Here is a 24232-nt window from a genome sequence, read left to right on the forward strand (position 1 = left end):
AAAGGAGAAAGAGTGAGATCAAGTGTTCAGTTGTGCTCACACTCCTGTGCTCTCTCCCACTTCCTTACAGAAGATAACAGCGGCTTACTGTGTTGACCGGGTTGTTAAAGTGTGTGAGCAAGTGGAAGGGGTTTTCCCCTTTATCGCTCAGCTCCGCCCTTTCCACTGGCTTTCGTTATTCCTACGTACAAAGATAGTCATCTTGACTCTGAGCCCACTGTAACTGAGATAAACTACTTAGGGGTAAAGAGGTGGGGTTTTTTTGGTCCACTAGAAGCATTTAATTCTCCTCACAGGAGGAATCAGGCTGAACTGTTGTCTCTATTCTTCATCTTAGTTCTCTTTTGATTTTTGTTTTCAAAGCCTTCCTACAATCAAGTGTAGTATAGAGGCTTAGGCTTCCAGTAAGTCTGGTACAAACTGCTTTGCTGTATACTTTGCCCTGTTCAAGGTACCTAGTGCCCGCTAAAGCAGTGCTAGATACTTCTCAAATGAATGGAAGCAAGAGGCAGCTGGACAACAGAAGGACACCACCAAGGTGAGGGAAGCAGTCAGCGTGCCGAAAGGCAGGTTTGCTGCTCAGAGGGGTGTGGATATGCTGGAGAAACGGGATGACAGGCACTGCATGAACTTCAGCAAAGAGAACTGTGAAGTCCAGTGTCTGGGGAGGAATAACCCTTATGCACCAGTACAGGCTGGGGGCTGAGGAGGCAGGAAGCAGCTCTGCAGAAAAGGACCTGGGACTGCATGTGGAAAACAAGTTGCGTTTGTGGCAAAGGCCAACCGTCTCCTGGGGTGTTGTTGGTAAGAGGGTATCTGTTCTTCCCCAGTATTTGGTGCTTGTGAGGCCATGTCTGGGCTCTGTAGTACAAAGAATGGAGGACCTCAATAGGGAAAGTCCAGTGGAGGCTACCCAAGCTTGTCAGGGGACTGGAGCGTGTGACACCATGACACACTGGGAGAATTGTGTCTCTTCATACTGGGGAAGAGATGGAGAGAAAGCAAAACAGATGTTACTGATATTTACGACTGCCTGAGCAGAGGATACAGAAAGCCTTCTCATGTGGGTGAGCACTTCTCAGAGGTACATGGTAAAAAGGTGAGAGGCAGAGGACACAGTTTGAATACGGGAAATTCTCATTAGAAGCCTTGGTGGGTTGACCTTGGCTGCTCCTTCCTTCTGCCCAGCAGCACAGAGGGATGGGGAATGGGGTCCTTCAGGATAAACCTAGTCTAGCCTGCGTCCTCTGTGGGCCACATTTCTTTCAGGGCATGTCCACCTGGTCTGATTTGGGTCCTCCTGAGGCTAGGGTGGATAACTGCTCCGGCATGGACCTCTCCATGGGCTGTGGGACAATACCTGCTCCACTGTGGTCCACTCTATGGGCTGCGGGGAAATACCTGCAGTGCATTCCCTTTCAGTGATGCGTCTAGACTGGAGTTACCTGTGCCTGAACAGACTCAGAATTGCTGTTTGTAAGGAAGAGAAGATTATAGACTATTAAATGTTAGTGACCAGCCATGGAATAACTGGTGTCTGATACCATCGGGCTTTCCCAGTGGGCGAAGAGAGATACCTTGGGTACAGGGGGTGGGAATTAGCCTGCTAGATGTGATTTATAGGGAAATACTAGAGCGAAAACCTTCTCTTTTTACAGTTTATTATATTTATATGTTTCTTAAAAGATTTCTGGCAAATGGAACATGGTTAAAACTGTGGAGAAATGGAAAATTTTCATTCTGTTTCTGAGAAGTATGCCAGATGATTAAGATAAAAAGTAATTTGTGAAAGAAATGAAGAACGTAGTCTACTCTGGAATGTGAGGAGTATGGGAATTTTATTTTTATTATAATAAGTAACAACAGATGATTTATGTCCTAATAGGAAAGCAGGCATGACTGGATTGTCAAAATGTACATGTCTGTAGTCAAAATCTGAAAAGGGGAGACAGCTGCTGCACAGCAGAAGCATCTAAAATAGCGATGTACTAATATTTTAGTAAATTTAATGTGGATCTTGAAATGCTGATGGATACCGTTTGAAAACTGACAAATAAAACTTAGTAATGAAATTGTGTGAGAAAGCAATGCCTGCAGTGAGTTCCAGGATCACCAGAACTGGGGAGAAGAGGAGGAGATGTGGTAGCGAGGAGCTTGTGGAAGGGGCAGTTAAGCAGATGCAGAAAAGAGCCAGTGACTCATTAATGAGCCGGAAGGGGTATGGGAGGAGCATCACCATAGCTGAGGACAGACCGGGAGAGAATTTCAGTGAACTTAAGGAAAATGAAGTGCAAATGAACTTGTTGGAAGAAAACAAACATCACTCTGTCTTGAAGGAGGGCGGGAAGAGGATCTGGGGAACTACTGACTGGTTAGCCTCACCTTGATCCCCTGGAAGATGATGGAGCAAACTGTATTAAGGACAGGAAAGTGATTAAGGGTAGTCAGTGTGGATTTGTGCCTGACTGACCTGACAGCCTTCTACAATGAGATGACTAGCTCAGCGGATGAGGACAGCAGTGGATGTTGTTTATCTCAGCTAGGCCCTCGACAATGTCTCCTATGGCATCCTCATTGACCAACTGATGAAGTACAGACTAGGTAAGTGGACAGTGAGGTGGACTGAAAACCAGGTGAACTGATGGGCTCAAAGGCTTGTAGTCAGTGGTATAGAGTCCACCCAGAGACCAGTTACTAGTGGTGTATCCCAGGGGTCACTACTGGGGGCCCATATCATTTAGCATTTTTATTAATGACCTGGATGAGAGGCTCAACATGAGCTGTCAGTGTGCACTAGCAGCCCAGAAGGCCAATCGTATCCTGGGCTGCATCAGGAGAAGCGTGGCCAGCAGGTCAAGGGAGGTGATTCTCCCCCTCTACTCCACTCTCGTGAGACCCCACCTGGAGTACTGCATCCAGTGCTGGAGCCCCTACTACAAGAAAGAAATGGACGTGCTGGAACGTGTCCAGAGAAGGGCCACGAGGATGCTCAGAGGGCTGGAGCACCTCTCCTATGAGGACAGGCTGAGAGAGTTGGGGTTCTTCAGTCTGGAGAAAAGAAGGCTGGGAGGAGACCTTATAGTGGCCTACCAGTATCTTAAGGGGGCCTACAAGAAAGCAGGTGAGGGACTTTTTAGGATGTCGGGTAATGGCAGGACTAGAGGGAATGGATTAAAACTAGAGATGGGACGATTCAGACTGGACGTGAGGAAGAAGTTCTTCACCATGAGGGTGGTGAGACACTGGAACAGGTTGCCCAGAGAGGTGGTGGGAGCCCCATCCCTGGAAGTTTTTAAGGCCAGGCTGGACGGGGCTCTGAGCAACCTGATCTAGTGGGAGGTGTCCCTGCCCATGGCAGTGGGGTTGGAACTAAATGATCTTTAAGGTCTCTTCCAACCCTAACAATTCTATGATGGGACAGAGTGTACCCTCACCAAATTTGCTGGTGATACAAAACTGGGAGGAGTGGCTCGTATACCAGATGAGGCACCTTGATACACTACAGAAACAGGCAGAAGACAGGAACCTCATGAAGCTCAACAGAGGGAAACAGGAAGTCCCTCATCTGGGGAAGAATAACCCCATGTGCCAGTACAGGCTGGTGGCCAACTGGCTGGGAAGCAGTTTTGCAGCAAAAGGACCCGGGGCTCCTTTTGGAAAAGAAATTGAGCTTGAGGCAGCAACATGCCCTTGCAGTGGAGAAGGCCAACAGCATGCCTTAGGAAGAGCATTGCCAACGGGTTGAGGAGGTGATTAGTCCCATCAACTCAGCACTGATGAGACCGCATCACAGAATGACAGTAGTAGAGGCTGGCAGGCACCACTGAAGATCACCTAGTCCACCGTTGCTCTGCTGAAGCAAGGTCAGCTAGAACACAGTGCTCAGGCCTGCGTCCAGTAAGGAGCTGAAAATCTCCAAGGCTGGAGAGTCCGCAACCTCCCTGGGCAACCTTCCCTGGTGTTCAAACACCCGTGCAGTAAAACTTCTTTCTTATGTCTAGACAGAACATGCCACGTCTCAGTCTGTGCCCACTGGGCACCATGGGGAAGAGTCAGGCTCCCTCTTCTTTACACCCTCCCGTCAGTTATTCATAAGCACTGATAAGATGATCCTGAGACTTCTTACTTTCGAGGGTGGAGGGTGGCGAGTGCTCCTGCAGTATTCAAGCACTTGCTTCTGGGGTTTGTTTCTTTTTTTTTTTTTTTAATAGCATTTTGAAACACTCAGCTTTTAAACCTCTGTATTAGTTTCATTTTCATAATGATATTAATTATTTTGAAAGCTTTCTGGAAGATAAATGCATCTATGTTCTGCTGAATTATTAGATATAGAAAAACATTTCATGCAGTGACTGATTCCTGAGCAGGAGTGTTTAGAAGGTAACGTCTTTCCAAATACCTTTGTACGTGAATTTGGGTTTTTTTGGCAGAATTCCCACTGCAGAAGGGAAGTTTGAATTCTGCTCCATCGCCTATGTCAACAAATGCAGTGTTTGTCTTCTGCCCAACTGGGACTGGATTCTTAGAGTGAAAGACTAACATTTGCCAACAGCTTAGTATTTGTCTTCAGGCAGAGAGCGCATAGTTTATCTTATACTGGCTTAAATATCTTTAAGAGCACAATATGTAAGATGAGTCATAGCAAATGGTATCACCCTTCACTTCATGGGGATGGGATCCCTGCCTGGGATCTTTTCATGTTGCTTCAATATAAACAGACGAACTTCATCACTTTCTGTGATTTTAATCACGTTAAATTGAACGTGATCTTCCGGAGATTCATTTGAGCCCATAAGCAGATTATTGCAATGTTGTATTTGGGGCTACATGGTGGTGCTGGTGGGACCTCAGAAGCTGCGGCCGTGTGGACACTTTTGGAGAGCCCTGCATTGGGCAGAGCCAATGGGAAAACTACAGGGAAAGCAAAAGTAGGCGCTGGAGAGCCAGCTTTGAATAGACAACTGCAATTTTATGTTCAAGAGTTACAAAAAGAAGCATGAGCATGCACAATGTCATAGGGCCGTTTGCTATTTATTGGTTCCAGTATCACTCTTCTAAAAAAAATGTGGTGGTTTTAGCTTTTGTCCTATGTAGGCTGTGCTGGTTTGGGCTGGGATAGAGTTAATTTTCTTCATAGCAGCTAGTATGGGAGGGGCTATGTTCTGGATTTGTGCTGAAAACAGTATAGATAATGCAGGATGTTTTTGTTATTGCTAAGCAGTGCTTACACAGCGTCAAGGCCTTTTCTGCTCCTCACACCGCCCCGCCAGCGAGCAGGCTGGGAGGGCACAAGTTCGGAGGGGACACAGCCGGGACAGCTGACCCCAACTGACCAAAGGGATATTCCATACTGTATGACATTGTGCTCAGTATACAAAGCCGGGGGAAGAAGAAGGAAGGGGGGAGACATTCAGAGTGATGGCGTTTTCTTCCCAAGTAACCATTACGTGTGATGGAGCCCTGCTTTCCTGGAGGTGGCTGAACACCTGCCTGCCCATGGGAAGTGGTGAATGAATTTCTTGTTTTGCTTTGCTTGCACATGCAGCTTTTGCTCTACCTATTAAACTGCCTTTATCTCAACCCACAAGTTTTCTCACTTTTAGTCTTCCAATTCTCTCCCCTGTCCCAAGTGGGGGGAGTGAGCGAGGGGCTGCATGAGGTTTAGCTGCTGGCCAGGGTTAAACCACGACAAGGCTGATTAAGAACTTCTCCTGTGTTACAATATGTCTGTATGTGCGTGCTCTCTAACAAATTGTTTTGATTGAATAGTCTTCAGAAACGAAATTTTTATTTTTCACCTCTAGAGAGCGATCTCGAGCTATTTTCAAAAACCTAACAGGGTAAAACTCTCATGAAGCCTTTACCGAATGATTTTGGTTTGAACTAAAGTGTTCTATCTTTTAGTGATTTCATCTCATGGTCTCATAATACTAAGGAAATTTTTAATGTTGTCCATTAATTATTATGCTCTGCTTCCCCATGGTCCCTGGAGATTTGTATGGTGCCACGTACGTGTTCAACCTCTCACTGAAGAGTCTGAAGAGAAGAGACTGACATGTGGAACAGAATTCTGGTGGACTCAGAATTGCTACTTAAAGTTCTACATGTCTAATTTCAGGTGCATTATGGGATTTCAATATTTTGAAAGTGGATTCTTTAACTACACTTTTTACTATTTCTGTTGATTTTACCAACTATTAAATGAAGGGATTATTAGGGATCATGTTATTTTTCCATCAAAGCAAAAGTCTTCAACTTTCAACCTTCTGAACCTTCTGTACCATCTCCATTTGCATTATACAACCCTGCTTCGCATCCACAGCAGCACAGGCTAAAGACAGAGTGATCCCGTAGCTGATGGCTGTAAAACTTTGTCGCAGGCTTTTAAATATTTTTCTCTATTTTTAAATAGAGAAATTCTGAATTTTTTGATGTGTGAAAATATTCCTGTGGTGCCTGAGCTATCGAGTTTTCCTTCCACAAAAAAACCCTAGATTTTAAGTTAAATATTCAAAATGTAGCATTTTGGTAACTTCTAATAGAGCCTGGCAGAGGCTTGCCTTTTCTTTCCAGACTCTTCAGGAGAAATTCATGGTCTCTGGGGACAGAGGCACTGTGGACATCATTACACGGTTAATTTATTCCTGTGCATGTTTGTTTTGCCGTTCTCTACCTTGTGTCAGTCCAAGGCAGATCTGCCAACTGGTCCAGCTGAAACCCACCTGTTTGCCCAGGTACCAGTTACCTGCTTCGGCAAACAGAAAACCTCTTTTCAACTTAACTTCACCTATAAACATGATGGAGAAAGCGACTGTAAACAAATGTTGATCTGTGATACGTGACATGGCCAAGATGAGTTATTTAGGTAGAGTCTAAAAATAACTTTAAATTCTTTTGTTAAAAAACCTTCAAATTCTTAAAAAAAAAAGCTTTAGGTTCATTAAATACTCTAGCTGACCTCCTGAAAAGGTATTACTTAGGAAAGGAAGAAAAGGATTCTTTTGTGTTTAGGCAAGAAAAGCTGTTGTAATAATCAAAATACTTTTCTTATTTTAATATACAAGCACTTCAAAGCTTAGAGCTTCAAAACTGGAAAAGCTAAAATGAATGAGTTAAACACCATCCCCATTTTGGTTAATGACAGTCTTTCCACTTGTTTCAGACTAGGATTACACTCAAAATACTGAACCAAACCTATCATTTTCCTGTTGTTCTGCTTTGCTGGGAGACAATTCGGGCCCCTCATTCAGGCCTTTGTATCGCTCACTGCCTCACGCGCAACCAACCCCAAGGAATTTGATAGTCCAACCTGAACAATAATAAAAAATCAATTTATATTTAAAATAACTTCCTTGGAATGGCTCCTCCTCTTGAGCCATTTCCTAATAATAATTTAAAAAAAAAAATCCCCAAACTGTGAAGTCTGAGTTATAAAAAGATAAAGGTGAATTTCACAACCATCTTTAAAAGCAGATCAGCTATTATAGTGCTAATATTTGTGGGTTTTTTCCACATAATTAATAACACCTTGCCATTGCTTGATTTAAGTAAATCTTTGGAAATAATAATAGCTCAAATCAATAAATTTTAAGTTTCCAACCTTTTTGCATAACATGGCAATGGAATCTCTATCAGCATGGACGTCTCCTGCGGAAGAATGGAGGGAGCAGAGTTAGCAGACAGAAGGCAGCTTAACCAAGCAAGAGGAGGTGCGAGATTCAGCTCTAGGCAGCAAAACTCATGTTGTCTACACGTAAGCTGGGTGTCTGAGCTCTCACTACAGACAACCCAAGTGTAAACAAAGGTGTCCGGTGCCATTGCACACACCATAAGGCAGCTGAGATACCCTGGCAGGATGGGCAGGTAAGACATGGGGCCAGCGGGAGGTCTGTATCGCAGAATCATAGAATGGTTTGGGTTGGAAGGGACCTTAAAGATCATCTTGTTCCAGCCTTCTGGATCCTCTCTGCATCACGCGGCACTAGGTTCTCTGCTTATCCACCTGACTTGAAACCCTTCTGGCCGGGCAGCTGAATTGCTCTCAAGCTATTCCTAGAACCCCACTGTGGATAATGGGCCATAGATGGAGTTCGATGTTTTTATCTCTAGCTGAATCCCAAGCTCTGCGTTTCCATACTACGCTGTCTCCATTCTCCTGTCAAGCTGCGGTCCTTACACGGAGCTCTCTGCAGGGCACTGTTTTCCAGTGTTGTGCTGGGCTGCTTCAAGATGAAGCTTTCTTTTTTTGCTGTTGCGTTTTAAGTGGTTTTGAAGCTATTTAAATTTGTGGGTTTTCTTCCTATCCTCAAGTTGAATCGCACACAGAGCATGAAACAAAGGTGTTACCATCCTGTTGGGTGTGAACCCAGCTGAATGTTGAACGCGTGCACTTGCAGCCCGGAAAGCCAACCGCATCCTGGGCTGCATCAAAAGAAGTGTGGCCAGCAGGTCGAGGGAGGGGATTCTGCCCCTCTACTCTGCTCTGGTGAGACCCACCTGGAGTACTGCATCTGGCTCTGGAGTCCTCAGCACAAGGAGGACATGGACCTGTTGGAGTGGATCCAGAGGAGGGACACAAAAATGATAGAGGGCTGGAGCACCTCTGCTATGAGGACAGGCTGAGAGAGTTGGGGTTGTTCAGCCTGGAGAAGAGAAGGCTCCGGGAAGACATTATTGCAGCCTTTCGGTACCTAAAGGGGGCCTATAGGAGAGATGGGAAGGGACCAGATGATCTCCAGAGGTCCCTTCCAACCCCTACCATTCTGTGATTCTGTGACTCTTTATCAGGGAGTGGAGTGATAGGACGAGGAGTAATGGTTTTAAACTGCAAGAGGGGAGATTTAGATTAGATTTTAGGAATAAATTCTTTCCTGTGAGGGTGGTGAGGCACTGGAACAGGTTGCCCAGAGGAGCTGCGAATGCCCCATCCCTGGAAGTGTTCAAGGCCAGGCTGGATGGGGCTTTGAGCAGCCTGGTCTAGTGGGAGGTGTCCCTGCCCGGGGCAGGGAGGCTGGAACTAGATGATCTTTAAGGTCCCTTCCAACCTGAACCATTCTGTGATCAGCTCAGTGATACAGCTGTGGCCAGTAACAGCAGATTCAGGCTCATGACTTTGTCTCAACCATTAGGAACGCAAACAATACCACTGATGCCCTGCTAGCCATCGGTCTACCATCCTCTGAGGCCAGCTGACGCAGGCTGGCCTGCTCACAGAGATGTATGTATACAATAAACCCACGGCGTGCACTAAGGGCTCCCAGGAGCAGGGTGAAACTGCGAATAAATAATCTGTGCGCTGAAGTGATGTCGTGGACAGACTTAATGGCCAAGAGAGGCAATGCCCTCCAGCAGCGTTTGGGTCTGTAGCACAGCTCCTTCCGGAAACTGCAGCTGAGTAAATCCAAAGTTCAGGGAATGTTCTGGGCGTGAATGAGCGGGCTTTGCCTGCGCTAGGTGACATCTGGAGAAGGCTGATTTTTCACTAAAATGACTGTTTAGTCGCTGTCTCCTTGCTGCGCTCAGAGTAACCTCATGATTATGGCTGAGACGAGATTTTCTTGGATGATAGCTCTTGTTCTCTGGCCTCTCTTCTTTACCCTCATTTTTCTCTTTCCTCCATGCAGATGAAGAAATGTACTGGTTTTATCTGAAATTAGGCTTCTCCCGTTCTCTGATTTGCCACGGCACTAGTGATAACAGGGCTGTCACCAGGCTGCAGTTACAGGCGGCCATATGGCTGACCGACACGAAGTGTTTGTACCCTCGAGTATAAAAATAGGCCGCGAAGCCTTCACAATTGTGACTAACACCGTGGTCACGCATGAGTTCCTCCTCCCTTTCCTGGATCGTTTCTCACACTATTTGCACACAGAGATATCAGCATACAATCTTGCACAAACCTCTGACTCTTCTCTCCCTGAAAGATGGGAAAAGAAAAATGTTCCTTGAGCAGAGCCAGAGTTAACTTCACTGACCTCCCCTCACAGCTGTATTGATTTATTTTGAGCAGGAGTCCTCATGTTTTTGCATGAGGATCTTCAATGCCAGAAATCACCGGAGCTTTGTTTCCCTTCTCCCTCACCTTGAGGTCTGGGTCTGATCAGACTCTACAAATCTGTTACATTTCTCCTCACGCACTAGGCCAGCATCAGAGAAGATCAGAAAGAAAATCATAATTATTTTTCTTAATCTCCGGTCCTTGATGCGCTCTTGAGGGAAGCGCTCTAGTGTGGCGAGTTCATCTCATGAACCAAGAGAGAAGACTATCAGGAGACCCAAAGCAGAAGATAGCTAATGAAACCTCCTGTCATTGTGGGACGATTTCTTCCTAGGCAGCTCTCTGATAGTTTTGTACATAGGTAATACAATCTGCTTCCCTTTTAAAACCAAGGCGATTTTCCAAGCTGACAAGCTTTTATATGACATTTATGTTCTATTCAATCATGGCTATAAATTTCTTTTGATGAAGACCAGAGAGTGAATGTGTTTAAGCCCAACAAGACAGTTATGTGCGAGCAAAACTCACAGGGTTTCAACAAGTAACTTCTGCAGCTGGCTCAAAACGGCTCACTGAGCTAGTGCTTATTTCCTGGTAAAATACATAGTCTTAAACAGCCAAACGGATTAACACCTCAGTGAGCTATAGTTCTACTTAAATTATTGCAGTGCCATCCTCTCTGTTTAAAAATTTAAATAAAAGTTTGCCTCATTTTTGGCTCTTCTGTGTTAGCAGGAGTTTTCCGCCATTTGAGGTCAGCTGTGTCCTAGAGAACCGACTTCTTCCCACATTGATCAGATGGGATTTGCCAGGTTAAAATGCCAAAAAGTAGATAGGAAGAAAACCCAAAAGGAAAAGCACAGTGTTCAAAAACAACAGATTTTTTTTCAGCGTATAGTTCCTCTGCTTTGTACTGTCGAAGGAGGACAGCAATATCACAGTACTTCAAGCAGCTCTTATTAAAAATATCTTACAGTGGAACCTGGCAACCGGTTAAGTTGAAATTTTGGTGTTGTGTGTGAAAAAGCAGAAACTTCAGCTCATCGTTCAGCCACGCCACAGCAAGAAAGTTGTAAATCATCGTTTTCAAACTCAGGACAATTCATCATTCTAGCAAATAAAGTTAGTTATATCGAAATGGGTTTTCAAAACCTAACCAATACCTAATGGTGAAGCTCTTGAAATAAGGACAATAACAGTGAATTATTATTTGCATCCAAATCTTTGCTCAAAATGTCTGTGGTGACTGGTAAAGAAGTCGAGAGCAGCCAGGCTCCTTTGCAGGGTAGATCTGTCTCTTGATAGACCTTTTTGCTTTTATAGACTATGTCCTAGTTTGTGTACCAGCACGGCGTCCCATACAATGTGTGTGTGTTTACTTTGGCAGCAACCCAAAGGCTGGAATATTGCAGTTTTACAGGTTTGAGAAATGACACACAGAGCTAAACCTCCAAACTTCCAGAGATGCTCAGATTTGCAAATCCATCTGATCTCAATTTGATTTAAGCCCAAGCATTCAAATATACCTAAATGTCATCTACTTATATTTAGACACGAAGTATGGCAGAGCAGAGCGCCACGAAATTCATAACTTAGTAGAATTCCTCAAATAAATAAGAATGCAATTAATTATTTAATATCATTAACAGGCCAAAATCAGTTCTACTGCTTTGACAATAGTGAGATGGATAGCCTGTTACCACTGGAGAATAGCTAGCTATTCTGAAGCAGATTATCTTCATCTTCCTTTTCTGAATTGACAGACCTCCCACCGCACTTAGTTCGATTAAGGTGTTAAAAGCAGTAGCAAATTTAAACTGCGGCGAATGAGTCTGTCTGAAGTTAAGCAGCCCTTGAGTCGTCACCGTTGACAGACTGGCCCATCACGGCAAGCGGAGATCAGCGCTACCTTACGTTAATTCACAGATGAGTCAACCCTGTAGGATACAAACGAATGGACCGGCTCTTAATAGAGGCAAAAAAAATCTTAGCTGAAGAAGAAGAAAAACCTCCTTCGTAGGAAAAGGGCTCAGTCATTCAACGGAGAGGGAAGATGCAACACGGCATTTCTGCTCCGTCTGTAAACAAGGGACTATTGCTTCTGGCAAAAGGAGCTGGACCAGCCAGGCGCAGCCGCCAGCCCCGCTCCGCTTCCGAGAGGGAAACGCGTAGCCCTGTTGTCATCATTCAGAGAAGGAGTGGAAGGAAGCAATAAATAATCTGCCAAGACGGGAATGGGTAATGGAGATATATTTTGAAACTGATGTAAATCCTGTTGGGTGACGTGCTGGTGAGTCAGGAGGGTGGGTGGAAGTGATTTTGCATAATAGCGGTATCATCTGCTGCCTCCCCTCGCACTGACACACCACGGCAAACACAGGCACTGTGCAGCAGCTGGTGACTCAGATGCTGTGTGCCAACCTCAAAGGCCTGAAACCTCAAAATATTTACAGCTGCATTTCACTTCTCAGTGTAAAAAGGCACTGGGAGAGGGCACTGGTGTCGTACCGCTATTTGAGTTTCCCCTGGGACTGACCACATCGTGCCAAGGAGTCAAAACTTTGGAGGACTCTTAGGAAGAAGCTGCTCTAGACTCCACACTGTTTAGACAGAATAAAAAAGGACATGATCAGGAGGACAGGCTCTTTCAGAATTAACATTTGTAAAGAACGAGGTCGAATTAATGAATAATTGTACAGAGGTAAGTTTTCGATTTCATTTTGAAAAAAAAACCTCAGCAGAAGCACTGGAGCTCAAAGGAAGACTCATACGTCAGGAAAGGGTTGTGCTGAAGCTCAGAAACATTCAAAAGTGCTTATTGAATGGAGGTGATCTTTATTTCTCATTTTAAAACACTTAAATTATTAAATGACAAAGCGTGATTTAAAAATTCAGCGTGATTGCTCCTAATCGAACTCTTACCTAACACAAATGGAATCAAACCCCACCAGTTTCCCTCTCCTTATTTTCCATCCTCTTGGCACTGTAGGGAGTGGAAACAAAGCCTAAGAAGAGAAGAGAGCAAAATGCTGTGTTTTGTCAGGTTTATAGTTGAATGAATGGAGCCTGCGTGTATAGAACTTGCATTCCCTCAACTTACAGAGCTTTCCTAATGCAGTACACAGCTAATGGAGCGTCTGCCTACTTCCTTTTTAATTGCATTTAGATTTCCCTGTGCTGTTGCTTTAGGCTGTTACAGCATCTAGTCTATAACAAAACAAATGAATTACCTATAAACAATTAAAACAGCAGTACCTGCTTAATCTTGTAATATCCGCAGAGAGAAGAATGCATCTGAAGGAAAAAGTCAAAGCTATTTTAATTAACATTTAGGTATTAGGGCCATAAAATTTCAGACTCACTCTTCCAGGAACATCTTAAGTGATAAATGTTTACCCAGTATGATACTTAGTTACATGAAATACTGATTTCATAGCTGGGTTTTATGATTTACCTTCTTAATTAAGGACAAAGTGTAGTCTTGGAACAGAGTACAAGGTAAACAGATTTTATGTGGAGGAGCTCTGCGGAGACTGGGGCAAATGAGAATAAATCCATCCCCACCCAGTGCCTCTACTCGGTTTGCAGTCTGAGGGTTCCAGCGACTTTATGGTTGGTGCCAATGGCAGCTTCTGCAAGGAGGCAGCGGTTGATTTGCACCCTTTTAGTGATAAACGCAATAGCTCTTTCCTCTGGGGAGCACCACCCACAAATTCCCCATGGGAACAATTTTGAGCCTCTCTCTGTATTATCCTTGCTGCACTTCCTCTTAACATCCTCGCTGGATATTACACTTGATCTGCTCTGCGCAGGCTCCTTAGCCAATAGATACTGAAACACTCTCAAATAAAGCCTGGTGCACAGCTGACAATTTTTTTTTTTCACCAGAAAATAATATTATTTCACTAGCTGCTAGTTTATTTGGACAGATCTGGGACACCCAAAGGGACTGCAGGAAGTCCTACCTTCTTTAAGAAGGAGAGGATCTCAGCTTGGCTGTCACAGCCCAGCAATGCTGTGGAGGACGTGTTTCCATGGGTGGTTACTTCACCCTTCGAACGCTCCGGTGAAGCAAATGGCTATTTAGAACAACCAGCAGCTCTCAATATGACAAAGTAATATGGCCAAATCATCTTGATCGTGGCCATTTTCATACCTCCTCCTCCTCTCCCGATCCCTTCAAACCGTTTGAATTCACAGGAAAGTACTTGAGAAGGTATTTTCCCCAAGGGCAAATACGCCTAGCCATTGGCAAACATGCTGTAACCCTGCGGCACCCCGCTTGCATGAGAAACCCGGTATCCACCGTCACCCAGCACCACTCCTCTGCCTCTGTTGAGTGGCTGCAATCCACTTTCCATCCTTGACCCCAAATGGGGCAACACTGTATTCCGAGTGCAGCAAAAGGTACTGACCCTCACGTCGCCAATGAAGCAAACGTTCTGGTGTAACTTTAAAATGTTTGAACTCCCAGTGTTTTAGAAGGTAGATGGAGGCAAGGCTAAGATTTTGTCTTCCCACATACCGATACTGAAGATTTCTTTGTGCGCACCGAAAAAGCACGACGGACGCTGCACAAACATGCACATCTGGCCCAATTTTCAGTCATAAAGTACCCGTAAGATGCCACACAGTCAGGACACTTTGATGCCTGCTATGTAAGAGTTCTCCATGACTTGCTGGGAATGTGAATATGCTTGTTCTGATCCTAAACCTCCTGTTTATGCAAAACTTGCAGTGGATTCACTAGGAAACACTCATTTGAGATGCAGGGAAGGAGACCGGACCGTCGAGAAGGACAGGCCAGCGTTGAAGACCAGCTGTGGTTCAAAGGCAAGGCTGAGAAACCTGGGAAGCTTAAATGACCGTGAAGTTTTCATGATCATACGCCATTGTGGGAAACTTCCGTGCTGCCAGGGCACAATTAATTCACAGCTGGGAATCTAGGAAATTATTCTTTCGAGGGGTGTTAATCCAATTGAAAACTAAATTGGCAGGCTCCAATGGGGGAATTCAAAGCCTTGCTCTCGGACTATGTGGATGTTGGGATTTGAGGTTCTGTTACAGGGTCATCTTCAAACATGAAACGGATGCAGTGTAAGAGTGAGTTAATTAACTTCTTCCTATTTACGAGTTGTTTGGAGACATATTACCATTAGCTGTAGCTAATATTGAATATCACCTATACATTTTCAGGAAACTGTGAATACTAAATTGAAAACTTCCTTGGTTTGAGTGGCCACATGAGATAAATGAATGCTATTGTTTCCTCATTGAAAGAAATGCATAATTAATGCAGAGCAATGTGGTAATTGTATGGTATGCATTTGAAAATCGACAGAAATATTTGCGCAATCAAGCCAAGAAAATGGTATTTTCCAAGTACTCACAACGGTAAAGATGAATGCCGTACCATGTACTTGACGTGAGTATGTGCTGTCGGGAGGAAAGCTGACTCAAGTATACAGTGTGAGGAGGCAATCCTGCTTCCAGGCATATTGCAAGCTTGGAGTGATGGTGTCAAATGGACACAACACAGCTAATTAATTTTATTTCTCCTCAGATACACAAAATACCTGACTAGAAAGAACAAATTTTAAACACAAACCTCTCTCTCTCCCCTAATGACGCCCTTGAAGCACAGGGGTCCCTAGATAGGTGAGTGAACTGACCGCCTATCTGCTTTCTGAGGTGAAGCGAACAGGTTTATGAGACTTGAACAGGTTTATGTACTTCCTAAACGCCATCTAACAGAACAGGCGGAGATATCACCCAAAAAGCTGAAGACAGGCAGGACATCTTTTGCCTAAACCTCTTATTGCTGCTTCTGCACTTAACACTGAAAGCAAATATAAAAGCTAACATACAGCTAATCGGGGTCATTGGGGTACAAATTAATTAATTTGATCCAGTAATGTTGATGAAATTGATGAATTTTGATGAAATTTGATGAATCGATGAAAATCAATAACGTGGTAGTCCTACCCACAATTCCATGTGGATTTTATGAGGAAGAGTGTATTTTTATTATCTTAAACCTATTTTAGGAAAATTATAAATGTACAAGCCCCGAGAGTCCCTTCCCTTGCTCATCCCCTGTCCACCCTGTGCCTTTACTTCCTATTTCCATTTTTGAAGTAGCATATTTTGAAACCAGCACATACAGAGCAGACATTACTGACCGCCTGAGGAGGAAAAGCCTTGTTGCATAAAACTAGAACAGCCAAAATACAGCCCAAGCTCCACTAATAGGATCTCTGGGAGACCATCTTTCTGCTAATGATTAATGGAGAGAGGTCACATTGTACTGCCTTAATCATCTCCTGGCATGAGGGTAACAGCATGACAAATTAAACGAGACCCAAAAAATCGCATTCTTAATCTCCGCCCTGCTGGGCTACACCACCTCAGGTGCTGAAGTAAAGGAAGAAAAACAAGTTGTAAATTTTCTCCCCCCAAGATTTCCGCGGATTTCAATTCTTCGTTCACACGCTACCATCAGCCTCTTCCTGCTCTCCACCGATTCCTCTCCACCCGGCCTCACCGGCAGGTTAGTTCCCTTCCGATTACACCACCGGAGGAGATGGACTGAGGCCAAGGATTCCCCTGATTCTGGGTATTTTCTGTGTTTCTGAAGGCAGATTTCCTTTCCTGTCCACTTTCTTCCCTGATATGATTATCAGTGCAAAATTAATATTATTAAATTTGCATTCTCATACTGCTACCTTGCCGTATTAAAGCTGCCACCATCTGTTTCTTGTCAAACAACACGCGTCCCATTGCCATCGGTTGTGGTACTGCAGAGCCACAGCACAAGAGTTTGCTCTTCTTGACAGTGAGAAGTAATTTTCTTAATTAATCAGAACAGATTTTGATACAAAGGTACCTGCGATTGATCGCATCTGACTCTTTCAACAAAGCAATGCAAAACTCTGTTTTTCTCCTCGTCTCTTAAATTGATTTAAAACACACCAAAGAACAAATGTTCTTTTAGCTGTGGAAAAAAATATTCCAGTTTCAAAAAGCATTTCTCAGTTCCACTAGGAACTGAGAATGAAACCATTTATACTAGAGCTAACAAATGTATTTTGTTTGTATTAGTCATAAAAACATTTTTATTTTGAAGGATTTTTTAAATTCATTTGAACCTTGTCAAACCTTAACTATTTGACAATGAAAATTATGACATCTTACTGTTGTGCAACTGATTTAATAAAGTGATCAAAAACGATACCAGACACTTCAATATGAAAGCAGTAATAGTTATATTACTACTTTTCTGCAGTAATTTGTTCCATGTTCCACCAAAAATAAAAATTTGAAATTTGATGCAAACTACAACTGCAAAGCAAGCACCTCGGTAGGGCTCAAGGAAAACAAATGTGGTTTGATATAATGCTTTAAGACCCTGCTTTACATTTACCGTCTAATTCCTCTCTAGTGGTGGTAGTAATAACAGAAAAGAAAAGGAAGCCTTTTGTTCTCTTGCCAGTGGCTTTTCCCAGGTTTGAAAACTGTGCTATGAAAAAAATATGTTGGAAGATGAAGAACAACTAGAACTATGTGTAAGGGATGTGAAAGTACGTATGCGAGGAGATGGCACCCTGTCAGAGCCTTGCCAACTTTTAAGTCAGAATGAAACAAAATAAAAAGACTCCTCTGAGGTTCTGTTCCAGCCTGCACGTTGTTTAGTGCTTTCGGTCTAGAAAGTTGCTTCACACCATTTCAGTGCGAGCCATGGGCTGTGTCGCTCAGGTTTACATCTGGAAACTTGAGCATGCCCGGGACCTTTTCCTGGGCCGTGCCCCGTGCCCGCCTAAGGTACACACAACTCATGGGAAGTGGGATGTGTGTTAGACCTCTTCGTTGGCTTCAGACACCACTATATTCTGTTGCCCTGGGGACTATCCGCTGGTGGGGCGGTGTGATTGAAATAAAATCTCTGTGGGAACCCCCTTTCTATAAAAAAAAGTCTTACTAATCCACAAAAACATTACCACGGTCATGGAAAAGTGGCTGCTTCCTCTCAGATCACTGTCCCACTGATCCTGGGACCTTGGTAGAGCAAGTTCATGGACAATAAATGTCAGCAGCACTCCCATGTAGTGAGGGATCTCAGCAGATCTCAGCAGGAAAGTAAGATCGTTGTGAGTCAGTATTTGGCTGGGAAGCTGCTTAGAAATATCTCAGTAGTCATCTGCTTCGGGAAGCGCAATGGGTGATTCAGCAACGCGGGCAGTACTCTCCCACCTGAATCACTTGGGAAGCAGAACGCGGGACCTGCTGGCTGGGATGCAAAGCTAAGGCCTGTTGGATCCTCTTAAAGATCTTCCACCAGCCTTTAGGAACAAAAGGTTTTAGCTCCAGAGAGTTTGTGCTTCTACTTGCAACTCTAATAAGAAAGGGAAGCCTGAGTTTCTCCAGGTTTCACTGGATGTATCCTCAGCCCACAGCCACGTTGTGCAACGGCATGAACTGCAGTACACATGGCTTCTGTATCGCCCTGTAAGTCGTCTTAAGGGAAAGAGCCATACCTGCTGCTCTACTACACAATGATTAGAGAGAAACATTTATTTGGAACAAAGTCTCCCTCTCATGATATGATCCCACAGTGCCCAGTGTTCACAGGGCTTGCTCCATCCCTGACAGGGACCTTGAGAAGCAGCTATTGTGGTACAAAATACAACCACTCATTGATATGATCCTAAACAGTGTTAAATCTCTCTCTGTGTCAGTCGCTTAGATTACATGCAATAGCATAAATTATAGCCTATTTTGCAGGAATCTGATGTTTTCAATGGATTCCCAAAGTGTGTGTCTAAGAGGAAAGAGTGGAAGTTTCTCTGGAGTTAGGCACTCAGTATTGCATCTTCAGTTCCCAGTTATGCAGCGGGAAATCAGCTAATGCTGGTTATGGAAGCAAAGCTCTCCCAGCTAAATCAAGGAAGGGGCAGATGGTTTTATGAAATGGGGTTGAAAGACCTAGTCAGGGTGCCTTAACTGGGGTGCAAAACCAGGCCAGGAGGACTGCTACATAATGTTAGCTATGGCAGGCTGGCGTGTATTGCCAGCCTGTATGTATAAATCCCGTATGTATAAATCCCAGGGAAGAAGGAAAGCCTGCCAGCCCGTATGTATAAATCCCGTAGTTATAAACCCCAGGGAAGAGGGAAAGCCTGCCAGCCCGTATGTATAAATTCTGTATGTATAAACCCCAGGGAAGAGGGAAAGCCTGCCAGCCCGTATGTATAAATTCTGTATGTATAAACCCCAGGGAAGGGGGAAAGCCTGCCACCCGAGGCGTGTGCCGGCTGCCGGCTGTCCGCAGGACCGGGATGGGGAGAGACCGGGAACGAGCTGGGAGACGGTGGGACGGGAGAGAGGAGCAGAGCGGGCGGGGAAGGAAGGGGGTAACAGGAGGAGAAGGGGAGGGGACAGCCAGGAGGGAGGAGGGGGCTGGAGGAGATCATAAAGCCGGGGAGGAGGGGGGAGACGAGCGGGCGAAGCCGGGGAGAGCCGGGAGAGCCAGGATGGGGCGCCGGGCGTGAGCGGGGGCGGCGGGGAGCCGAGCCCGGGGCCGGCGGGGAGCGGTGCCCGGCGGCGGGGAGCGGTGCCCGGCGGTGGTGAGCGGTGCCCGGTAGCGGCGGAGCGGTGCCCGGTGGCGGAGCGGAGCCCGGCGGCGGGATGCTGCCCGGGCGGCGGCGGCGGCGGCAGTGAGCGGGGGCCGCCATGGGCTGCGGCGGCAGCCGGGCCGACGCTATCGAGCCCCGCTACTACGAGAGCTGGACGCGGGAGACCGAGTCCACCTGGCTGACCAACACCGACTCCGAGAGCCCGCCGCAGGAGGGCGGCAGCGCCGAGGCCGGCGGCCGGGAGCCGGGCGGGCCGCGACCCGGTGAGTGGCGGGCGGCGGGCGGGGGGACCCCCGCCGCGGGTGGGCACGGCCGGCGGGGGAAGCAGCGAGACCCTAATATACATACATATATATAGTGTATATAGGCGTGCATATCCACCTATCCGCTTTACCTGCTTGTCGGAGACCGTCTGTTTGTGCCCGCCCCCCCCCCCCAAGAAATGTAAACGCCAAAGTCGGCGCTTAAAATTGCCGTGGGTTCGCCCCGGCAGCTCGGTGCGGTCCCGGCGCCCGCCCTTCGCCACCGGCCCCTCGCCACCGGCCCCGCCGGGACCAGCCACCCCCGCCCCGGGCTTGTCTCTGAAAGAGCTGGTTCGGTGTCTGGAGACCTTCTGAGGGTGGTGCTTGGTTGTGAGAGAGAGCACATAAATGTCATCAGCTCTGTAACAGTGTCACCAGAAGGGAAGAGAACTTGCTCTTTGAGGCTGTTGTTGTGGAATACTCCTTTTTAGCAAAACAAGTCATTTAGGTTTAAAAGAAGGAAGAGGTAGTGATACACCAGCCTTCTCCCCCGATACCTCAAATTAGGATGATATATAGGAAACGGATCAGACTGTGTGCTGCACAGGAGATGACCTACAATTTTGAATTTCCCAGTTCTTGTCAGTGTGGTACATTCTTAGTTGTGTACCTGAGGTGTATTACAGTAGGGACAGGGATGGGAAAGGGAACGAGGAGCTCTGACCTGATGTGGGGCTTAAAATGTTTTCAGAATTATTATGTATTGCAACGGTATTTAGAAATCTCAGTCTAGGTCCAGAAATTCATCGTGCTAGATGTTGTACAAGCACAACATGAAAATGGTCGCTGACACAGATAGATTATCATTTCCATATAAAGCAGTAATTGCCTGTAGGCAGCTCCAGAGGAAAAGAAGTAGCTTTGGAGACTTGTATAGTGAGCCACAAAGCAGCAGGAAGAAATCATGACAGTGCAGGAGTGAAAATTCACAAAGGTGGGCAGCGCAGGCCAACTGGAATAGGGAGATGATGACTCTGCACTGACCGAAATATGACAGGGAGGGAGAAGGTCTATGTTGTACTCCTGAAGGCTGAAGAAAGACTTCATAGTAATCACATTTGAAAATACGAGAATTTGAAGGTGAGTTGGTGTATGAAATGCTGTATTAAAGATGATATAAGGGAATGTAAAGAGGTTCAAGCTGATATTGGCGTGTAAGCTTGAATGACAGGTGACAGTCTTGTCTGCAGCAATGAAGGTTAAACACAGCGAGTGTGACCTCTGTATCCACACTTAGCGTTATCTAAGCCGTGTTTACTTTGAGTTGGTGCCTAAACATCATACGCAGAAGCCAGATAGTCCAAGATTTGATATTGAATAGGAGGTGATAAAGGGGTAAGTATTCTTCCTAGAAACATGCGATAATTGAATTTGTGTTTACAGATGAGAATACCAGAGATAAGGAGAAGAGGACAACACTCAAGTCCAATAGAGACTGATTAGGGTAAGAGAAACTCTTTACAAGAAAACCTTGCAGAAGAGATTAGAGAGGAAGGGCATGAGGAGAGGACAGACTACTAGGAACAGAGGAAGGACTGGTAGGACTTCAGGGAGGGTGAGATTCACCCTTCAATGCAGCCTTGATGGCAATAGCTTAAGGAACCTGAGCAAAGCACGCTGGTCCCAATTAGTGCCTTGAAAGTCATGAAGTACTTCGCCGGGAGCTGTTGTAGGGTAAGGTTTGGGGTAGGAAAGGAAAGGAAAGGAATAAGGAGACGTACTGTAGGGACTAGAAACAGCGAGTTCAGTGAATTTACAGATGAAAGGGAGAGGAAGCAGCAATTGGAGGGGCAAATGAGGTCAAGTATGGGTTTAAGACATCAAGAGGGAAACATGCCTTTCGTGTGAGAACTGAAAACTACCTAAGAGTGAGAGACAAAAGGGAAGAGTAAGGGAGGGGATAAGAGTAGGATGGGGGAGGTGAGGAGATGGGACGTGAGACTGGCATAAAGTTGGGTAGGCAACGACATAGAAAGGGAGGAGGCAGCTGGGGAAGGGGAGACAGGGCAAAGGCGGCTGGGGAGAAGAGGGTGAAGTTGTTCTTTGTCATTTTTCACGGGGAATAAACTGGTGAAATTCTGTGAAGAGAGAGAAGTAGAGGCAGGATGAAGGAAAGACTTCAGGAAAAAGCCACAAGCAGTAAAAGGTGGCTGTGATTGTCAACGTGTTTCAATTAAGTGGAAAAAACAACACCAACCATTGGACATCAAGATGGAAAGAGGGGTAAATCACTCAGGGATGAAAGAACGTATGGCATACAGGATCAGCAAGCGTATCAATGGGGAAAGGGTAGTAACTACCATATATTAATCTTAGTAATCTCATCCCACCCCGACATTTCATTCTAACCTTCTCTTTTCATCAGCCAGCATATTTAGCTTTCTGTGTCCACTCTTATTGGAACTATATGTCTCTGTGCAGCCAAATGTTTGTATCTTACTAAAGCATTTTGAAAGCTAAAATATTATTAAGTTAAAAAGGAAGTAATGAGGTTTTTTAATTTTCCCTTCGCTTTTCCTTTCTTTGTATTTCAACTAATCCTTTCTTAGCATATTTGTTCACTTCCCTACTTGATTATTTCCATCCATCTTAATAAAGTGTATTCCAGTCTCCCTGTTTTTTACAGGAAGACATGTAGGACAATATCAGTTGTTATAATATAGCTAAAATAAGACAGACGACTTTTCCTAGGTCCATGACAAGTCGCTAACAGCCACAAATACGGGTGGCAGCAACTTGTTGCACTACACTGCTGAGGCGTTGACAATGATGAACCGGGTAAATTGATACGGCTGAAGAAGGGTAGAAAAGTCATAAATAACTTCATGAAGCACCGCATGTGGTGAAATTGAAAGACATCTTCTAGAAGATAAGCGTACGTACTGTTCCTAGGGTGAGTGGCTTCCCGGGGGGAGGAAAAAAGGAAGGGCTCACAGTGAGCCCGTACAATAGAGCAGTTTCTCTTTAGAACATCCATTGCTATGTAAGCGGAGAACTTTTCACGGGATTCGGCTACTGCGTAGGCTATGGCTGGGGAAAATAATAGACTACATTTCTGCTTAGTAACCATTCCTTGATCCTTGCAACCCTCTGCACAAATATCCTTCTCTTTAGAGGGTCTGATTCAGCTAAGTGGAAGTGTTAGCACACGTAATGACTTTCTGGGGAAGTAAGAATCTACAGGAGCAGGCGAGTCCCCAGGGCAGTCACCACGGGTTACAAACAAATCATGGGGAAAAGGCTCAATTAATAAAAACCTGCACAAAAACTGTCAAGTAGTTTGGAACACACTTGCATATTTTTGCTGTGTTACATTGGGATAACTTGCTGATATGTGGATATATGTAGGCTAGTAGCTTAAGATGCACTGGTACTGTAAAAGTGCTTTATAAACCCATTCATTAACAACTATAACAAAAATTAGTCTTTTTGTCTAAAGCAGGCTTTAAGTTATCTTGTTTCTATTGCTTTCCATTTTTCAGTGACGTTAGCTGCTGTATTCAATTATTTTTTCTTTATTATACTTGAAAGTGCCTTGGAGTGGATAAAGCAGCGTGTTGCCTTGTGGCCAGAGAGACCTTACAATCGTGATTTACCTCATGGGCTGCAAACTCCTTAGGACAGGATCTGTCCCTACTGTTTTCCAACAGCGACCAGCACAGTAAGGCTCCAGTCTCGGCTGGAGATTGTTACTGAAATGCAAATAAAAATAATTAATTTTTAAATGGTGTAGCAACCAAGGAAAAAAATAATTCTCCTGCATCAGAACTGAAAAGCTGCATCTTGATTGCCTAAGGACTCATTTGTTCAGCGCCTCAACTAATAAAACATTTGTTTATTTTTTTTATCGTTACTTGACTCACCGTATTGGCTAGGGCTTTAAAAACAAAGACGGTTGGGTTTTGTTCTTTGTACTTTGCACTGTTTCTATAGCAAAGTCTTTTCTCCTGAAGCCTATTAAAGAAAAACATTATCCACGTTTCACGCAGACTCACCTGATGCACTTGGGAGAAAAACTTGCTCCTGCCATCAGCAAATGTACCTGCGGTCAGTGGTCCGCCAGGAATGAAATCTGCGATTTAGGATCAGTTCATTCCCTAGTGAAGACATTTGCAAAAGAGCTATGAAATGGGAGTAGAATCGAGTCCATTGTAAAATAAATAAAATCAGAGGAACGCAGGAGAAATTTTATCAGTATCTAGCAATCTGTTTGGCTAACAGTTTACTTTATGTAGTTGCCTTTAATATAGTTGTACCTTTATGAATAATTCCTGTCTTAAATGACTGGCTTATGCTGCTGC

The 24232-nt window shown here is 44.9% G+C and overlaps 1 protein-coding gene across 3 annotated transcripts in view; it reads left to right on the forward strand.

Annotated features, from left to right (window-relative positions):
- The first annotated feature begins 19482 nt into the window (after positions 1 to 19482).
- BAALC (BAALC binder of MAP3K1 and KLF4) overlaps positions 19483 to 24232 on the forward strand; it is a 40314-nt gene continuing 35564 nt past the window's right edge. For 2 of the 3 annotated variants that reach the window (XM_063327318.1, XM_063327319.1), the window contains exon 1: positions 22832 to 23592. In XM_063327318.1, coding sequence (XP_063183388.1) covers positions 23531 to 23592 — 62 coding nt within the window. In that variant the 5' untranslated portion in view covers positions 22832 to 23530. Of the gene's footprint in view, positions 19893 to 22831; positions 23593 to 24232 lie in introns of those variants that run through there. The other variant, XM_063327317.1, reaches the window with a different exon arrangement.

Source organism: Chroicocephalus ridibundus, chromosome 2 (assembly GCF_963924245.1).
Source record: "Chroicocephalus ridibundus chromosome 2, bChrRid1.1, whole genome shotgun sequence".
Taxonomy (NCBI): domain Eukaryota; kingdom Metazoa; phylum Chordata; class Aves; order Charadriiformes; family Laridae; genus Chroicocephalus; species Chroicocephalus ridibundus.